The sequence below is a fragment of the Homarus americanus genome, unplaced genomic scaffold (assembly GCF_018991925.1).
Source record: "Homarus americanus isolate GMGI-L3 unplaced genomic scaffold, GMGI_Hamer_2.0 scaffold46197, whole genome shotgun sequence".
Classification (NCBI taxonomy): Eukaryota; Metazoa; Arthropoda; class Malacostraca; order Decapoda; family Nephropidae; genus Homarus; species Homarus americanus.
This window is the reverse complement of record NW_024723050.1, coordinates 3,871,508-3,889,353: the sequence shown is the minus strand read 5'-3', so window position 1 is coordinate 3,889,353 and position 17,846 is coordinate 3,871,508. Positions and strand designations below refer to the sequence as shown.

Here is a 17,846-nt window from a genome sequence, read left to right as displayed (position 1 = left end):
ATCATGGTTCATTAACCAAGTTCTACTAACATAAACTCATAAACTTCGTCCTTAATACCGATAGAACCCTCGGTATTCACTCATTCACACTCTTCGTATTTCAATGAACCAAGAGACAAAAAACATATCTCAGACTCATTCCTGAACCTCTTGTCAGCTACTTGTTTGAAGCATGCAAGGTGGGCCAAGTTAGTAATGTTTGGGCCGAGTTGGAGGTGCACCATCTCAAAAACTAGTGATTTCTGGTGGAAATTAATATCAAATTCGTTCGAAACTCATCAAATACCATAGGAAAAACATATGGTAAAGGTGTAGACCAGGGGTGTCAAACATGCGGCCCGCGGCCCATTTGCTGCTCCAGCCTTACCTTGAGGAGCTAAAACTAAATAGTGAGTGTATCCCTCAGCTGAATAAAATAGTCTGCTGTTTCCTAGAACAAAATACTCAATCAACATAACCAATGAAAGAACAACAAGACTAGACATGGTTTTAACAGTTAATTGTGGTTGTAAGCGTGCCACTGTACGAGTCAAGCATTTGCAAATACATGACTTCAGATTGTATGACATTGCTTGTATAACTTCAGTTGCATGGCATAACTTGTATGACCTCAGTTATATGACCGTTATAAACAAGCAGACGTGTCAGTTGAAGAGCGTTCCTGCTTAACTGAACGTCTCTATAGCTGTCCACCGAAAGAGCCAAATTGAGTTGACTGTGTCACCAGTCATGGAAGGAAACGAGGCAGAGGAGACAAGCCTAACCAGCGTAGAATACCTGGAGGCCCTGAACGACGGAGATGCTAACCGGTCACTCATACAGCCAGGGCGAAGTGGAGGAACCTTACAAACAGAGTTAGTAGCAATCTCAAAGGCCCAAACAAACCACATTCACCACCTTCTCCGGGTCATCACACGATACCCACCACCCAGATAGCTTAGGAAGTATCCTCTCCAGCAAGTGCGGACCCCAGTTCAGGGGGCGCGCCACTCCGAAACTGATCAAGAGTGGGGGTTGGTGGTAAGCATTCACTGATCGGGGGTCCGCTTACACTTGCAAACCTGCAGTATCCTTTCATACCTGCAGGTAAGATAACCTCCATCCCAATCCCAAATCTGACCTGGCTGCTCCAAGAGCTCCAGCCGGAACCACCAAACTGGCAACCTACAGGAAAGGGCCCGTGTCGGACTACAGTCCGACAATCTCAACAACAACAGAAGATCGCGTAAAGGTGTTATCACTACCAGAGACACGACCTTCCTGAAACCGAAACTGACAAAGAAACGCTATAAACTCCAAGAGGACTCCCGATGCTCACCTTAACCACGGAGCCGGGAACATTTCACCAGGGGGGGCGGAAGTTCTTCCGAGCATCAAGCTCGCTCACCGAAACCACTAACGTTGATGAAGGACCATAAGTGACGACTATGTGAATAATGTGCATAAATACAAAAGGAAGCAAGGGAAGCCTCCTGGGTTCGAGTAGATGTTGGATTCACTATGGATATGGTCGACAAGGCGGAGGAGGCCCCAAAGGGACAAGGACCGGAGGAACCAAGCTGAATATATGCAGATTCATCCTCACGCCAATCCTCGTCGATGAAGAAACTTGTGGGTCTGGTGACGTCAGGAATAAAGAACAATCGAGTCTTACGTGCAAGGGTCTCCTTATCCCACAGTCGCTCACTGGGCTGTTACAGTCAAAATGAGTTTCGGGTCTAATGTAGGACTTATGAACTCCCTGACTTGATAGTTCACTGGACGGATAGAGACTTCCGAGCTAGTTAGCCTCGGCGAGGGCCAGCTATTTCACACCTCAGTAAAGCTCGTTATCAACACTCCCTCTGTCTCTCCCCGTCCCCCCCCCCCTTCTCTCTCTCTCTCTCTCCCTTCTAGTTTATTCTACTGGCAGTAACAATACATAAAAAAGTGTTGTGTAGTAAAACATTAAGATGGATAATGTCATAGATATTGTTATACAGACAGTGAACTTCATATGCGCGCGAGGTCTGAACACAGACAGCTCAACTGCTTATTAAGAGGAAAATGAGAACACACACAGACTGCCATATCACACTGATGTTCGCTGGTTAAGTCGGGGTGTCATACTGAAGTGATTTTATGAATTGCGCAGTGAAATACAGATGTTTATGGAACAGAAAGGAAGGGATTTGCATGAACTGAAAGATAATGAATGGGTTCAAGATCTAACTTTCATGGTGGATATTACAGAACACTTAAATTTATGTGAATACAAAGATGCAAAGACGCAATAAACTGGTGACAGAGTTTTATGACTGCATTCGTGCCTTTGAGATGAAACTTCAGCTTTTTGAACGGCAACTATCAGAGGGTAATCTTTCTCACTTTCCGACCTTGAAGTCCCTGCAAGGCACACCTGAGTTTCGTGCTGATATCAAGGCAAAAAAGTACTGCATCAAGATTTCCAAATTAATGAATGACTTCCAAAAAAGATTTGCTGACTTTAAAAGACTTGAGAAGGATTTTTTCATCTTTCGGGACCCATTCTCTGTTGGTGTTAATGAGGTACCAGAACATCTTCAGTTAGAATTAATTGAGCTCCAGTGTGATTCTGTGTTGAGGAACAAGTTTTCGAGTGTTGATGTTGGCATATTTTATCAATATTTTGGACCAAATTATCCCAGGATTAAATGTTTTGCCTCAAAGATTATGTCAATGTTCGGAAGTACATATGACTGTGAACAACTCTTTTCTGTGATGAACTTGAACAAGTCACGGCTTCGGTCTCAACTTACTGATGTGCACCTTAATTCAATACTGAAGGTTGCTACAGCTCAGTCGTTAGTGCCAAACTTTGATGCACTGGTTCATACCAAGAGGTGCCAATTATCAGGGAGCAGCAGTAGCAAACAATAAGAGTGATCAAGGTAAGTGAACACTTGATTTGTTTGTTTTTAAGGGTTTCGCACGAGCGCAGACTAAATCCACCTTTCTTACTTTGTCGTACTACTCACCTAAGAGGTGATTGCGATGTGCTCATAATTATGTTACTTGGCCCGCATACTGTGTACTCATATATTAAATCTGGCCCGCCTTGGCAAATGAGTTTGACACCCCTGGTGTAGACAATGGCTACCACCAGACGGAGTTTGTTGAATTTCTTGATTTTTGCTGTACTGTACTTATTGTTTTGATGTTTTTAAGTATTTTTAAAGAATCAACAACTTTCTATTTTTTAGGACTTTTTTTTAAAGTACTCTATCCTACAATCATAAATTCCTTGTTAGTGGGCAAGGCATGAAGGATGAGGGAAATTACTGGGTAAAAACAAGACGAACACTGATGTTATGGTATTAAAATTAAGTCTCTAGGATCCATTTGTGACCCCACAAATCATTTTCATACCTTTAAAGAGTCCGGCAGCACAATTTCCCTGCTTCCGCCATTGTTCGTTGTTGTGAACCTGTATAAATTCTGTACCATTAATCCTGATCCTTTAAATAAAATAAATACGCATCTTTATTACCATAATTTTACAAAAAGTTAATACCAGTCTATTGTTCTTTTGTTTAGTTATTAAATGCAGTCAGCCTTCTTTTCATATCATCTACATAGAAACAATAAATGACGTGAGTGTGTCATATTTTTACTTTTACAGGATCTTGTACATAACAGCATAAGAACATAAGAATGGAGGAAACTGCAGCGGGCCTATTGGCCAATACTGGGCAGTCCCATTTAAACCCAACCTCTATTGCTCATGTATCCATCCAACCTATGATTGAAGCTATCCAGCGTATTAATAATGATGTTTGGTAACTTGTTCCATTCATCCACTACTCTATTTCCAAACCAATGTTTACCAATTCCGCGCCTAAATCTAAATTTGTCTAATTTAAAACCATTGTTACGAGTTCGCTCCTGGTTGGATAGTTTGAGTACTTTTGTAATGTCCCCTTTGTTTAGCCCCGACTTCCATTTATACACCTATATCATATCGCACCTCACTCTACGTCTCTGTGACTGTGGCAGTGGTGAAAACAATCATTTGTCCCTTAAGACTTGAGTACATGAAGATTTCATTAACATTAGTATGGAAGTCTCCAGGAGACTAGCCTGGTGATCTTTCAGTCATATTTAATTAATTTTATATATTGCAGACATTAATATCCCTGTTAGCCGGAATAATTGGTGCAGAGCACTTCGGGAGAATGGGAGTTTCTGCGTAACGAGACGACTCTCTCAAAACCTTAAGAAATCCCACATCCCTGAAATTTTCCGGGTAATGGAAAAATTTTCTCGGAAGTTCCTGAAATTGCCCATTACATCTCTCGAACCGGGAAAAATATCCCTCATCCCTGGAATTTTTCCGGGTGACGTAAAAATTGTCTCTGAATTTCCAGAAAATGCAAGTGATTTTCATCTCACAAGTCCGGAAAAAACTCCCCCATCCCCGGAATTTTTCGGGTATCGGGATAATTTTCTCAGAATTTTCCGGAAAATGTGCCCCTCAGAAAATCGTTTGCAAAACCTGAAAACTCCAGCTTTGGGAACGATTTTCTGAGAAAATTTAAATTCCGGCTATCGGAGAGTTCCGTGTTTGAGAGATTCCGGCTAACAGAGATATTACTGTACTATACAGTACAGTATTCAGTTTAAGTTGTCCTTGTAGTCCACCTAAAAATTTGGCTACTACCTTCTGGTAAACCTCGTATTAATGACACAAAGCTGCATCAGCTACCCCACTATAGCACAGTTTGTCATTCGCCGATGTTACCGTACGAAAATAGATTCAAGACGACATGGCAACAGCACGGCAGCAACCTCAGCACAGGACAAATATTGGGGTGTGGCCAGTATGAAACACAATTTAATACAAGCTGATCATGCTGTTATATATTATAATGACTTCATCGAACAAGAGATTTTATTTTAATTTTTTTTTTCACAGGGATTAGCCCACCCGGACACAGGTCACTGACCCACATCGGGACCTGGGGGGCGAAAATGTACCAGTAATAATAATAATAATATTATTATTATTATTATTATTATTATTATTAATGATTCATAGTAAATAAAATTTATTATAAAAAATAAAATAATAAAGTAATAATGATAACAATAATAATACTAACAAAACTGTAATAATAATGATAAAGAAAAAAACGAAAAAAAAATAGTTAGAAACGATATACTTTATGTATGTTGTGTTGTCAGTAGAAAGAGAAACAATTGAGACCCTGCAATTGTGTGTAAATGAGGCAGAAAGTCAGATCAGCAACCTGGGACTTGGTCACAATTTTCGTGATGCCATATGGCAGCAGGGTCTACCATTAGACAACACATTATGCTTCCAATACCTTCCCAGGCAGTAGTACCTCCCTGTTTGGTAGCTGCCTACTACCTATGAGGAGTGATGGATTGAAGAAGTAGAGAATACATGCAATAAGTAGCTACCATATTAATATCAATGAAGTAAAAGCACAGGAGGTGCATGATACTCTAAAGCAAGAACTGAAGCAAAAAATATGGATGGATGTATCAAAACCTATAGAAGAAAAGAATGAAGTTATATTATGATTTCATAATTGGGAATGGCAGAAAAGGAAACTCAGTACATAGTAAAGTTAGGAATTTAATAAGCAGTACTGACCTTTAATGTAAAACTCATGCTTGAACTAAAAGATAATTATATCACCACAAATAAATGAAAGATACAAAATGTGCCATGAATTGGAAAGAGGACGACAGGACAACACATATTTGCATAATTATAAACATTGATGTCTTAGAACTATCAAAAAGTGAATATAAGAAATCTTTATGATTTTATTAAGCTTAGGCAACCTCTCACTCATCCAAGGCTTAAAACTATTTCGATTAACCCTTGTATTAGTAATGTACTGTAGTACTAGCCATTCTGAGGGTACAGTAACAGATAAACAGCGCTTTGTCTGGTATCTGTGCTCTACCATGTGGTCACCCAGAAGCTCCACCCACAACTGTAACATCAATGACAAACAGTGCTATTGAGAGGTCTTATTGTTAGTAATAAGGATCTGTTACCATTATGGGAGCAGTGGTTGAGTGGATACAGCTCTAACCTCCTGTTCCAGGGGTTGATGGTTTGATTCTTGGTCACTTTCAGTTCACCCAGCAGTAAATGGGTACCTAAGTTTACGACTTGGTGAATTGAATGCGATCGAGTGCATTACCAACCATACTGCCTCCTTGTGTACTGAAGACTTAGTATACAGTGTGCCGTATCCACACTGTCCCTAATGGGCAGATTTAATTGCCATTTGGATTTTATGTGTAATACCAAGAAAAATTTTATTATTCATCTGGATCTTTATCATCTATTAAATTGATATGACTGTTCTTTACTCAAATACTGTATATTTCTTTTTCATAATTATTTTACAGAAACTTATTTTTTCGCACCATGGCCCTGTTGAAGGCGGGAGTGTTGCCAGTGTTTGTACTGGAAGGGGATGCTCCACGCCTCAAGTGGAACACCATCACTTCTCGCAACCAGAGAAATTTTCACCATTCAGCGCCTTCCAAGAATGTTTCACTCAAGACAGGAAAAAGGTCCCAATTTAAATCAATTTTGAAACAGGTAACAGTTAATCAGGTTATTTTTCTGATGTCATTAATATTAAATGTCACTTAAAATTTCTGTGTCATAATAACTTTATATTTATTTATGTACGAGGTGTGATCCAAAAGTTCCATGACTGGCTTCATAAAATCTTTATTTTTCAAGATATTACAGTGAAACTTAAGTCACCCTCAAAATATTCTTCAGAGGCCTCAGTGCAGCACTGAATCCCTTCCTCCCACTTCTGGAAGCAGATCTGGAAGTCCTCGTTGGTGAGGCTGGAGAACACCTTCTGCGATGTGTCCTGGATCTCCATTATGTCCATGATCTTCTTCCCCTTGAGGTTCAGCTTGAACTTGGGAAACAGCCAGAAGTCACAGGGGACCAGATATGGAGAGTATGGGGGGTAGGGGACCACTGGGATGCCGTGCTTCACCAGAAAATCATTCGCAGTGAGGGCAGTGTACTCAGGTGCATTGTCCTGGTGAAGGAGCCAATAGCCAGTCGTTAGTCAGAATCTGGTTAACATTTCCACATGAAACGTCCAACTGCTCGGCAATCTCACGGGTGGGCCCCTTACGCTCTTCATGGACAAGTTGGTAATTTTTCTGGACATTTTCATCACTTCTTTCAGTGGAAGGCTGCCTCAAACAAAGCTCATTTTCAAAGGAGGTGCACCCTTCTTTGAAGCGCTTGTGCCCCGTGAAAACTTGAGCCCTGGACATTGCTTCATCTTTGTTAGCTTCCTTGATCATTTCATGGGATTCTTCACCAATTTTTCCTAGTCTGAGGCAAAATCTGATGGCACAGCTTTGCTCGATACTTCCCTCCATGTTGAGGGCTGAGTGTCGACTGATGTGACGTAGCAGATGGGCCAGTACACACACTCGCACAAAGCTGCACTATGGCCGGTTGGTGACACAGATTCCCGCCAAATCGATGCAGCAAACAACTTATACCCGAGGTGAGTAACTGCTGATGATTTGACTTCGATATCTGCTAAGAGAAAGGTTTTATGAAGCCAGTCCGGGAACTTTTGGATCACACCTCATACAATATCTTGCTGATATATTCTTTACTACAATATAGTAAGGTGGACAGACCATACTCCATCTTGTGGCAATCCCTTGTGACTCATCTCTTGCTGCTCAGAATTGTCTCTCTTGTTCACCCATAACATTCCTGAACGTTCACATAATGTTGTCATCCCCCATTACTTCTCATATCCCTCATCTTGTATGTACAGTATATGGAAGTTACAAGTGAATGGGGGGTTACTATTGTACTGTATATATTATGGTGAAATGAGGAAGTGAAAGAGAGAAGGACACATACACTGAGTATCACAGCCACCAGAGAGGGACACATACACTGAGTATCACAGCCACCAGAGAAGGACACATACACTGAGTATCACAGCCACCAGAGAGGGACACACATGAGTATCACAGCCACCAGAGAGGGACACATACACTGAGTATCACAGCCACCAGAGAGGGACACACATGAGTATCACAGCCACCAGAGAGGGACACATACACTGAGTATCACAGCCACCAGAGAGGGACACACAGTATAGTATCACAGAGAGGGACACATGAGTGTCACATACACTGAGTATCACAGCCACCAGAGAGGGACACACATGAGTATCACAGCCACCAGAGAGGGACACATACACTGAGTATCACAGCCACCAGAGAGGGACACATACACTGAGTATCACAGCTACCAGAGAGGGACACACATGAGTATCACAGCCACCAGATAGGGACACATACATTGAGTATCACAGCCACCAGAGAGGGACACATACACTGAGTATCACAGCTACCAGAGAGGGACACATACATTGAGTATCACAGCCACCAGAGAGGGACACATACATTGAGTATCACAGCCACCAGAGAGGGACACATACACTGAGTATCACAGCTACCAGAGAGGGACACACATGAGTATCACAGCCACCAGATAGGGACACATACATTGAGTATCACAGCTACCAGAGAGGGACACATACATTGAACTTCACAATATATAAAAACGTCTGTCACTGCATGGATGTTTACTTTAGTACAGTGATTATATTCTGCTCCCCAGGCTTGATGGCCAGTGAGACTTTTGCCTGCATTTCCATTTTCATGCATAACTGCCCTAGAGTCTGTACTGTGTAAGGTCTACTGTCATTCATCTGACTTGCTCCAGCAGCTTATTTCTAAACCCTAACAGCTCAGTTCCATTCTCAGACCACTTCCTATGTACAGTAGTTTATATCTGCCCCAAGCTTCCTACTTTTACCTGTATTCTCATAAATCTTCATCTTGTGATTCATTATTTGTTTTTATGCATGGAACCACGCCAAGACATTTTTGCCCCATACATAATTCTCAATGTACTTTCTTTCCTGCCCCAATTAATTATTTTCTTGATAACTAGAAATAATGTATATTATGAGAGTACAGGTATGTAAAGACTTTTTTTATTCAGTGTGGTGAGCTGCTTGATCTTCTGGGTGTGCCTTGGGTACAAGCACTTGGTGAGGCAGAGGCAACGTGTGCTGCTCTCAACTACCATCAGGTATTTTCACATTAAGAATTTGTTCTATTCAGTCATAAGTGATAGAGAAGACAAATCCGTGGGGATGCTTCAGGGAGATATATGAAAAATTATATAAAGTTTTGGTAGGTCAAGATTTACTAAGTTAACTTAATTCAAAGAAAGGTTCATATAAGATGCAAGTTTGGTAGGTAAAATTTGATGAGAGAAAATAGATAGGGACATACTGTACAATTATCTAAATATAACTTTTTTTAACTCTTGGAAATCTATTCTTGCAACAGAGTAGAGTGGCTGGAACCAAAGACACGAAGAGTTCATTCAATGTCATTCGTTCTTTATATACTGCTTGTGTGTACTGTATAGTTTGCCATGTCCTACTCTCCAGTAAGGTAGATTACATATAACTTAAGCACATATACTGTACTTTAGCCATTTGGACATGACTGCATGGTTAAACAGTTCTTACACACACACACACACACACACACACACACACACACACACACACTCACTCACTCACTCACTCACTCACTCACTCACCCATGTCTTTACTGTACTCTTTAACCACCTCTCCTCAAGGTTTGCATCCCCTCACCTCCATACCACCTGACCCAAGTACCCCATATTACATCTACTGTATTGCATTAGTCAGTACTTTTATAAGTCCATTATTGTAAACTCCTTGGTTAAGAACGTTCAGGTAATGGGCAGTTCGAAGGGAATGATTGAGGCCCGCCTTTTGAAGCATTTAATATTTATTGATGTGATCAAAACCTGCAGAGAAGAAGGCGTTCATAATATTACACAGTGATCCATCTGATACATAATTAATTAGTCTCAAACAATTTTATCTTAATTACAATTTATTAAACATAGTGACATAACACAAAGTTCATAACTCTATTAATCTTAGCTTCGCTTCATTCCGCTTTGTCTTATTGCTCTAGATAGGGCAAAAACGAGTACCGGGTAGGCGTAATTAGTCAACAATATTTCAGTACCGAGGGGTATGTCATCACTTAGGCTTTACTTACAAGTGCGGGTCAATGCAAATCAGTATGGTGTTCCAAGAGACAACAGTACTGCGTAAATTGTCCCAGCACAAATTCTCGGACAGGATTGTGAGTCGGTGTTCACCAGTGTGAGCAGAAGGCTGGTCTTCACAGCATCACTAGAGAGGGCGATCTGTCTCATGGCGGGGCGGGCAGCAGCGCCACCCACTGAAGACAGTCCACTCAGCAGAACCAGGACTTGTCTATAAACTCTTGTACATCTGGCGAGGTCACAGGTCGAAAGGTTTAATGGCAACACACGCCAGCACTGTAGCTGAAGCCAGCGGCGATAACAATTGTCTTTAAATTTTTTTCACTATTTCATCAATTCTTAACTTCAAATTAAATTGGAATTCCATTTTGTCTGTTTCTCTTAGTGGTCTGCATTATACTGGCATACTGTACATTAATTATTACTCCCATTGTTTGAGGATGAATAGATAGATGTTATATGGATGGATATTCTTTATAAGAGCAACAGCAATTACTAGGTAGTAGTAAGTAGGCAGCTATCAAACAAGGAGGTACTACCGTCTAGGAAGATATTGGAAGCATAATGTGTTGACTAATGGTAGATCCTGCTGCTATATGGCATCACAAAAATTGTGACCAAGTCCCAGGTTGCTGATCTGACTTTCTGCCTCATTTACACACAATTGCAGGGCCTCATTTGTTTCTCTTACTTTGACAACACAACATACATATATCGTTTCTCACTCTTGATTTTTATTTTTATTTTTGTATTTCTTTATGATTCTTTATTATACATATATTGTTTGACTCTGGACGCCTGGTAAGGAGATTAACCTGCCTCGTCAACTCGATACAGTTTATTTGGGTCAAACCTGTCAAATACAAATAATCAATTTACAAGAGGGAAGCTGAAGGTTCAGTGACATATCATATATGAATACATTCACCTAATATTAGCACAAGTGAGTACATTATCTTAACAGTAAACACAACATAAGCTGCATATCGTCAGCAGTTACTCGACTCATATTCTTCACGTCCACAGCTAAACACAATATTTTCACACTTACGTGTTGCAGGTCTGGCTCGGACCAGACAGACTCTGGTGTGTTTAGGGCGATCAGTTGAGAGGTACTGCTGTATGTTATCGTCCAGGGGCCTGGGTGAACGTAAAGCCAACTCGGCGTACACACGCCTTGTTCCTCATTAAGACACGAGCTGACTCGCCAGCGTCTCGTCGCGTGGTACATAACAACATTAATTCTTATTACTCCCCATTACTTTCACTACTCTTATCACGCCTATGATTACCGCTGTCCACCGGTAAAATTTATAAAGCTAGACATCGCATTCTGGACACAAAAACTGTTTTTTAGAAAAAAACGGCTTTATTTTTAATTTTGTATTTTAATTACTGTACGGTGAGTTCTGCTATAACGTGTGTTTTGACAACGCGAATTGGCTCTAACGCGATTTATGAATAGAGGAACGATATTTGTATAACGCGAACGCTTGTTTGCTGTAACGCGATTTTTGCTTACTATTTCTCAAATTTTGTTGTATTAACTGTGAATATGGTAAAGAAGAAAACTGTATCTCCAAGAAGCGTTCTGGTGATCGCATTCCCGGTGATGATCGTAAAAGAAAGGCTATAACACTTGAAGAGAAGCTTGATGTTATCTACCTCAAAATCACTCTTCTCCCCCATCAAGTTATATTCATATTTTTTCAAGGTAAAGTGTTACATTTACTGTATGATTTCATTATTGGATATGAATGTCACATTTATTTAGACTGTGCTATCCTTTGTGTTAGGCTAACTACTAAATTTTTTTTTATTTCGAGTAGTAATCCGCATCAAACCCTATTTTCTCCATAAGCCCTGTTGGTATTTCTATTACGCAAATTTCTATAACACGATGTTTTACAAGAACACAACTATCGCGTTATAGCAGAACTGACTGTACTGTATAATTTTTATTTACTGTCAATAATAATAATAATTATTATTATTATTATTATTATTATTATTATTATTATTATTATTATTATTATTATTATTATTACTATTATTACTACTACTACATTTTCGCCCCCCATGCCCCGATGTGGGTCAGTGACCTGTGCCCGGGTAGTCTAATCCCCGCTAAAAAAAAAAAAAAGCCCTTCCTTTGAAAACTGATATATCAACCTTCACTGTAACACATTTTATTTATTTTTGGGTTACAGTATTTCCATGGAAGTACACAGTAAACCCTCACTATAATGGACCAATTGGGGACAAAGGTGGTAAGTTGAAGCCAAAAGTACAGTACTAAATGTAGCTGTATTTACCTTTTTGAAGTTGAATCTGCAGTTGTTTCCTGGTGATCTTGAGGTGGCCATTGCTAGGTAGCTACAATAACTCCTGAAACACTACACATGACTATGTACACTTTATACATAACATAGCACACTTTGCACATGTTCGATAGGCCCAAGTGACTCGTTAAAGCCGAAATTCTGTTTATCGAGGTTCGGTATAACTGGGGTTTACTGTACATTTCTTTTGCATGTCATGTCTTTCACTTCAGTGTTTTGTATTGAAGATCTACAAATTGACTGAGGCTGCATAATTGTTCACAGATGGTAAAGGGAGTCATTACCCAAGACAGTGACGTCTTCTTATATGGGGGTCACACAGTGTTCCGTAATTTCACTGCTAACCAGAATAAGGCAACTATGGAGAAGTTCAGGTAAACTCATATTAGTTATCTGTATGATGTGATGTGTAGGTAACTCCATTGATATGTCTTGGTTTTCCTGCTTCCATTTTTCTACTTTCATTTTGTATACAGTACTTACTAATTCAACCCTTTTCCTGTACTGCTATATTTGCTAGTACTGTACAAGCAACCTGGGCTATTTCTTTAATGGTGACACAAGCAATACTTTAATTTGTGTCAATTTATGTATATAGTGTTACTGTGAGCACTGTGCTGAGCTTCTTAAGATATGGAAGGGCCAGTAACCATACTGTTGGAGCAAGAGCCTGTTTTCTGTCCTAATTTTCAATTTATGGAGTGATATACTAGTGCCTTACCTGGTATTGATAATGTTTGTAGTATAGTACAATAAAATTCATTATACTCACAAGAATTTTATACAATTATCGGCACTACAGTAAGTGTGGAAGTAAAATTCAGTGTCTGTTGAGGAGTATGGCTTACTTATGGTTTTCCATATAATACAATACAGTCAACCCTCACTTTACGCGGTTAATGTAACCCACAGGGTACCGCGGAAAGTGAGAAACGCGTAAAGTGAATAACATAACATATGGGATTAAATGAAATAGAGACCAGCTGACCCCCAAACTCCACTTTTTCCAACACAATACCTATGTTCTAGTAAAAATAACATCTTAATTTTATGATGGTACATGCACACAATTAATACTTAAGAGAAATAGAGAAATACAGTCGCCAAGTTAATGTCCATTCAAATAATGGACACGACTCCCTCCCCCACTTCTCACACTACACTGCTGGCTCTTCCCTCTGAGAAATTTTGGGGGGAAAACCAGGTATAGTAATAAATAATACCTCAAACTAAAGTTAGGATAATATAATTGACATTGCTGGATTCCTTGTAAGACCAGGAATATTTTGAATATAAATGTCATATATTTTTCACAAAAGATAACATATTTACTCAGATTAAACATTTTATCTAAAACTTGTATGTCTAATGCAAAATCTATGATGTTTATATTCAAAATGATCACCAAATTGTAAGAATTCCAGCAATGTAAATTATATTCTGGCCGGGTAATTTGTATGAATTTTATGAGCTAAAACAAATATCTTCAGTTAATAAAAAAAAAAATATCCTTCACGACACTATCTGTCAATCAAAGTACCCCACCTTGCCTCCCCCCTCTTCCAACCGCGCGGTCAGTCCCAACCCTCCCCCCCCACCCCCCACCAATCGGCCCTTCAAGAGAAAGAGTGGGTGAAAAAAATAAATTTTAACATTTTGTATTCAATAATACCTCAGATTAAAGTTAGGATAATATAATTGACATTGCTGGATTCCTTGTAAGACCAGGAATATTTTGAATATAAACGTCATATATTTTGCACAAAAGATAACATACTCAGAGTGAACATTTTATCTAAAAATTTTATGTCTAATGCAAAATATATGATGTTTATATTCAAAATGATCATCAAATTGTAAGAATTCCAGCAATGTAAATTATATTCTGGCCGGGTAATTTGTATGAATTTTATGAGCTAAAATAAAAATCTTCAGTTAATAAAAAAAAAAATATTCTTCACACGGTAACAGATGGTCGGTCGCCGGTCCCTCCCTCCCTCCCCCCCACCCCCCACCAACGTCCCTACTAGATAAATGTGTGGGAATACCAGACTGTTTACCTTTTTAGTAATAAACAATAAATCAGACTAAAGTTAGGATAATATAATTGACATTGCTGGATTCCTTGTAAGACCAGGAATATTTTGAATATAAATATCATATATTTTGCACAAAAGATAACATATTTACTCAAGAGTAAACATTATATCTAAAATTTGTATGTCTAATGCAAAATCTATGATGTTTATATTCAAAATGATCATCAAATTGTAAGAATTCCAGCAATGTAAATTATATTTTGGCCGGATAATTTGTATGAATTTTATGAGCTAAATAAAAAAATTATACTTCACCGTGTAAAGGGGTACACCCACCGCGGAATGTGAGCATCCTGGGTTCTGGCAGGGCACCGCGTAAACGTGGAAACGCGGAATGTGGGACCGCGTAAAGTGAGGGTTGACTGTATATGTAGGAACTGATGTGTGCCACCTGGTTTGTAAATTGATTTAAGTTAAGAACATGAAACTACAGTAATCAGCTGTTTCACATGTCCAAATAATTAAGGTAACTATTTCAAGCAAAATAAAAGAGTGCAAAATTACTTATGAATCTTAAAATATTGGGACGTCTCCTTTGTTATACTTACAGTACTGTACTCTCATGACTATGTCCTCTTCCCTGAGACAGTTGTTATAATAGTATTTTAACTTAACATTATTTATTAGGTAAATTGAGTTTTTATTCGACAGCATGGATATCATAGAGGACCGCCTACAGTTGACTCGAGGAGGTTTAATAACTCTTGGCATCTTGCTTGGGTGTGACTACCTACCTAATGGTGTGCAGGGGGTTGGTAAAGACACTGCAGTGAAACTCCTGCGAGCTTGGTACAAGGCTGGCGAACGAGATCCAGTGAAAAGGTACAGCATCATATTTATGATTTGTACTTACAGGTATACCCTGTAATACAGTATAGGAGTGCTTTGATTTATGTAGAATCTTTCAAAAAAAATTTGCTAATACATGTACAAAAAAATTTTGTTCCAGCACTTCGTTATATGAATGAAAACCCTGCTTTTACAAAACAACATTTTTGTCTTTTTTGGAGCATCAGAAAATACTGAGTTGATGACACATGCACCTGAGAGCATCCTGTGCTGAACACTAAGCAGTGTCCTGTAGTACAGGCTAGTGTGTGTGGCAATGTTTCTGTGCTTATATATTAATGGAAATTAAAACATTTATATTTTAATTGGATCTATTTATATTGCTGGTGACATGTTGCCAAGTTAGACTCATCACTGTAGCCACATCTCCCTAGCCCTCTCCCTACGAGGCTGAGCTGTAAGCTATGTTATGGTTATTTTTCAACTTGTTATTTTGGGGTGATACTGTACATTATGCTTAATTTTTATTTATTTTATTTATGTGCATAAATACAAGTAAAAAAAAAACTAAGTATCTTCTGGTCATAAACATTTCTTGTGTGCACGGGAGTTAGTCTACAGATCTGGGGATGGGGGAGCGGCATGGGGATTATCTGCTGCTCGCTGTCTCGTGTCCCGTGTGTAGTGAAACAACTGCTAAATGACATGTAGTACAGTGTATTTTTTATTTTTTATTATTATTAATTTTAATTTTTCCTCACATTTACTGTTGGATGGGGTGCAATAATACCGCAAGACACTGTAAAAAAAAGTGTTCATCCTATCCTCGTCAGAAGTGTCACTATGAAAACCACGCTGAACAGCAACTGTTTACTGATTAAATAAAATCAATACCGTACTATACTGCTTTATTAATGCTTAGAAGTATTGTTTCCCACCAAACAAAATCAAATAAAATAATTAAAATTGTGTATTTTTATCTTTGGGGGATATTTTAATTTTTTAATTTTGCAGGAATGTACAGTACATATCCCTTTATATGATGGGAGTTAATGGTATATGAAAATCCTGAGAGTGTTAAGTCGCCCATCATTATCATTGAATCTTAAGATGGAGACATTCAGTTTTCCCATAACCTATGTATCTTTTTGGCTTACCTTTTTTCACTGTGGCGAGTTCACACTTAGAATAACTCATCTCTCATACCTTGCATTTAGTCTGATTCTATTATATTCTGGCACTAACCCTCATTCTATAGTATTCCATCATGTATCTCCATATTTACATCACTCAACAGCATCAGTGTACCTGTTTTTGTTCTTGATTTATCTGACATTTTTACATTTACAACCCCAGGACATGTGGGTTTGTTTCTCTCATCAAAGCTCCCAACATTTCCTTCCTTTTTGTCCACAATCAAGCTCCCCTGTCTTGTTTGCAGCTATTAATTCGTTTTGGAACATGATTACATGGTGGATAAATTAGTTTGTCTCTATGAAGTGATAAAACTAAGTATTAAGTATATTCAGACGTGTTTTAACAGTATAGACATGAATCTTATATGCATGATAATCCCTGTGTAATTTCAGGTTTGATGAGATTTGCTCTTGATAATGTACACCTTGAATGGGATGCAATTTGAGCAGTCATTGACCTTGTTTGACCTTTCAAGAATGACCAGAATATTGAAAAATCCAAGTCATTATGAGACAAACACTATCTGTCATAGTGTTTGTTGAAAAATATAAAATATTTATTCAGACCGTAATTGTGATTATTATTAATTTTCTTATTTCATTTTCTTTCAGAATGTGTTCATGGACAAACCAACATAGCACAGTGAGCTCCAGAAAATGGAAAAATGGGTATCTACCACTTTTTATCTAATGTAGCCATATATGTAATAGTAATAATATATAATTTTGTTGTACTCTGGAAAAGCTTCAACATAATTACTACAGCAATTGTTTGGTATAAGCATATTATCATCTCTTGCATCCTTTTCCATCTTTACAAGTGAGATACAGTACAGGGGCAGCAATACTAGTTGGCTGTGTTAAAAATAAGGGATGGTGAAACAGGAACTCTATTTACGAATCTTAGACAACAGTCTAAATACTCGTCAATATTGTCTCCTATATCGCCTTCATGTTAGGTCCTGTTATTGTGACCATGATAATACTAGATATGTAAATGTACGTTTTTCTTTTACAATCACAGGAATTAATGTAAAAACCAAGAAAATCAGTCAAATATTAATGTATTGTATTGTATTTCAGTATTTAGAAATCTCACACCTCAATTAAATGTCCTGTGTCCATAGTATCCTGCCTGTTGTTTGTGATTCAGGTGGACAATCCACAAGTAAACTACATAATGTGTGTCACATTTACACTAATAACAATGTACAATATACTGTAT

The 17,846-nt window shown here is 38.6% G+C and overlaps 1 protein-coding gene across 1 annotated transcript in view; it reads left to right on the top strand.

The window, feature by feature from the left end:
* Nucleotides 1-17,846, top strand: part of LOC121863288 (flap endonuclease GEN homolog 1-like) — a 36,266-nt gene that overhangs the window by 4,515 nt on the left and 13,905 nt on the right. Inside the window, exons 3-7 of the mRNA XM_042361873.1 lie at nucleotides 6,412-6,607; nucleotides 9,080-9,169; nucleotides 12,802-12,911; nucleotides 15,288-15,458; nucleotides 17,234-17,290. Of these exons, the coding sequence (XP_042217807.1) occupies nucleotides 6,412-6,607; nucleotides 9,080-9,169; nucleotides 12,802-12,911; nucleotides 15,288-15,458; nucleotides 17,234-17,290 (624 nt within the window). The remainder of the gene's footprint in view (nucleotides 1-6,411; nucleotides 6,608-9,079; nucleotides 9,170-12,801; nucleotides 12,912-15,287; nucleotides 15,459-17,233; nucleotides 17,291-17,846) is intronic.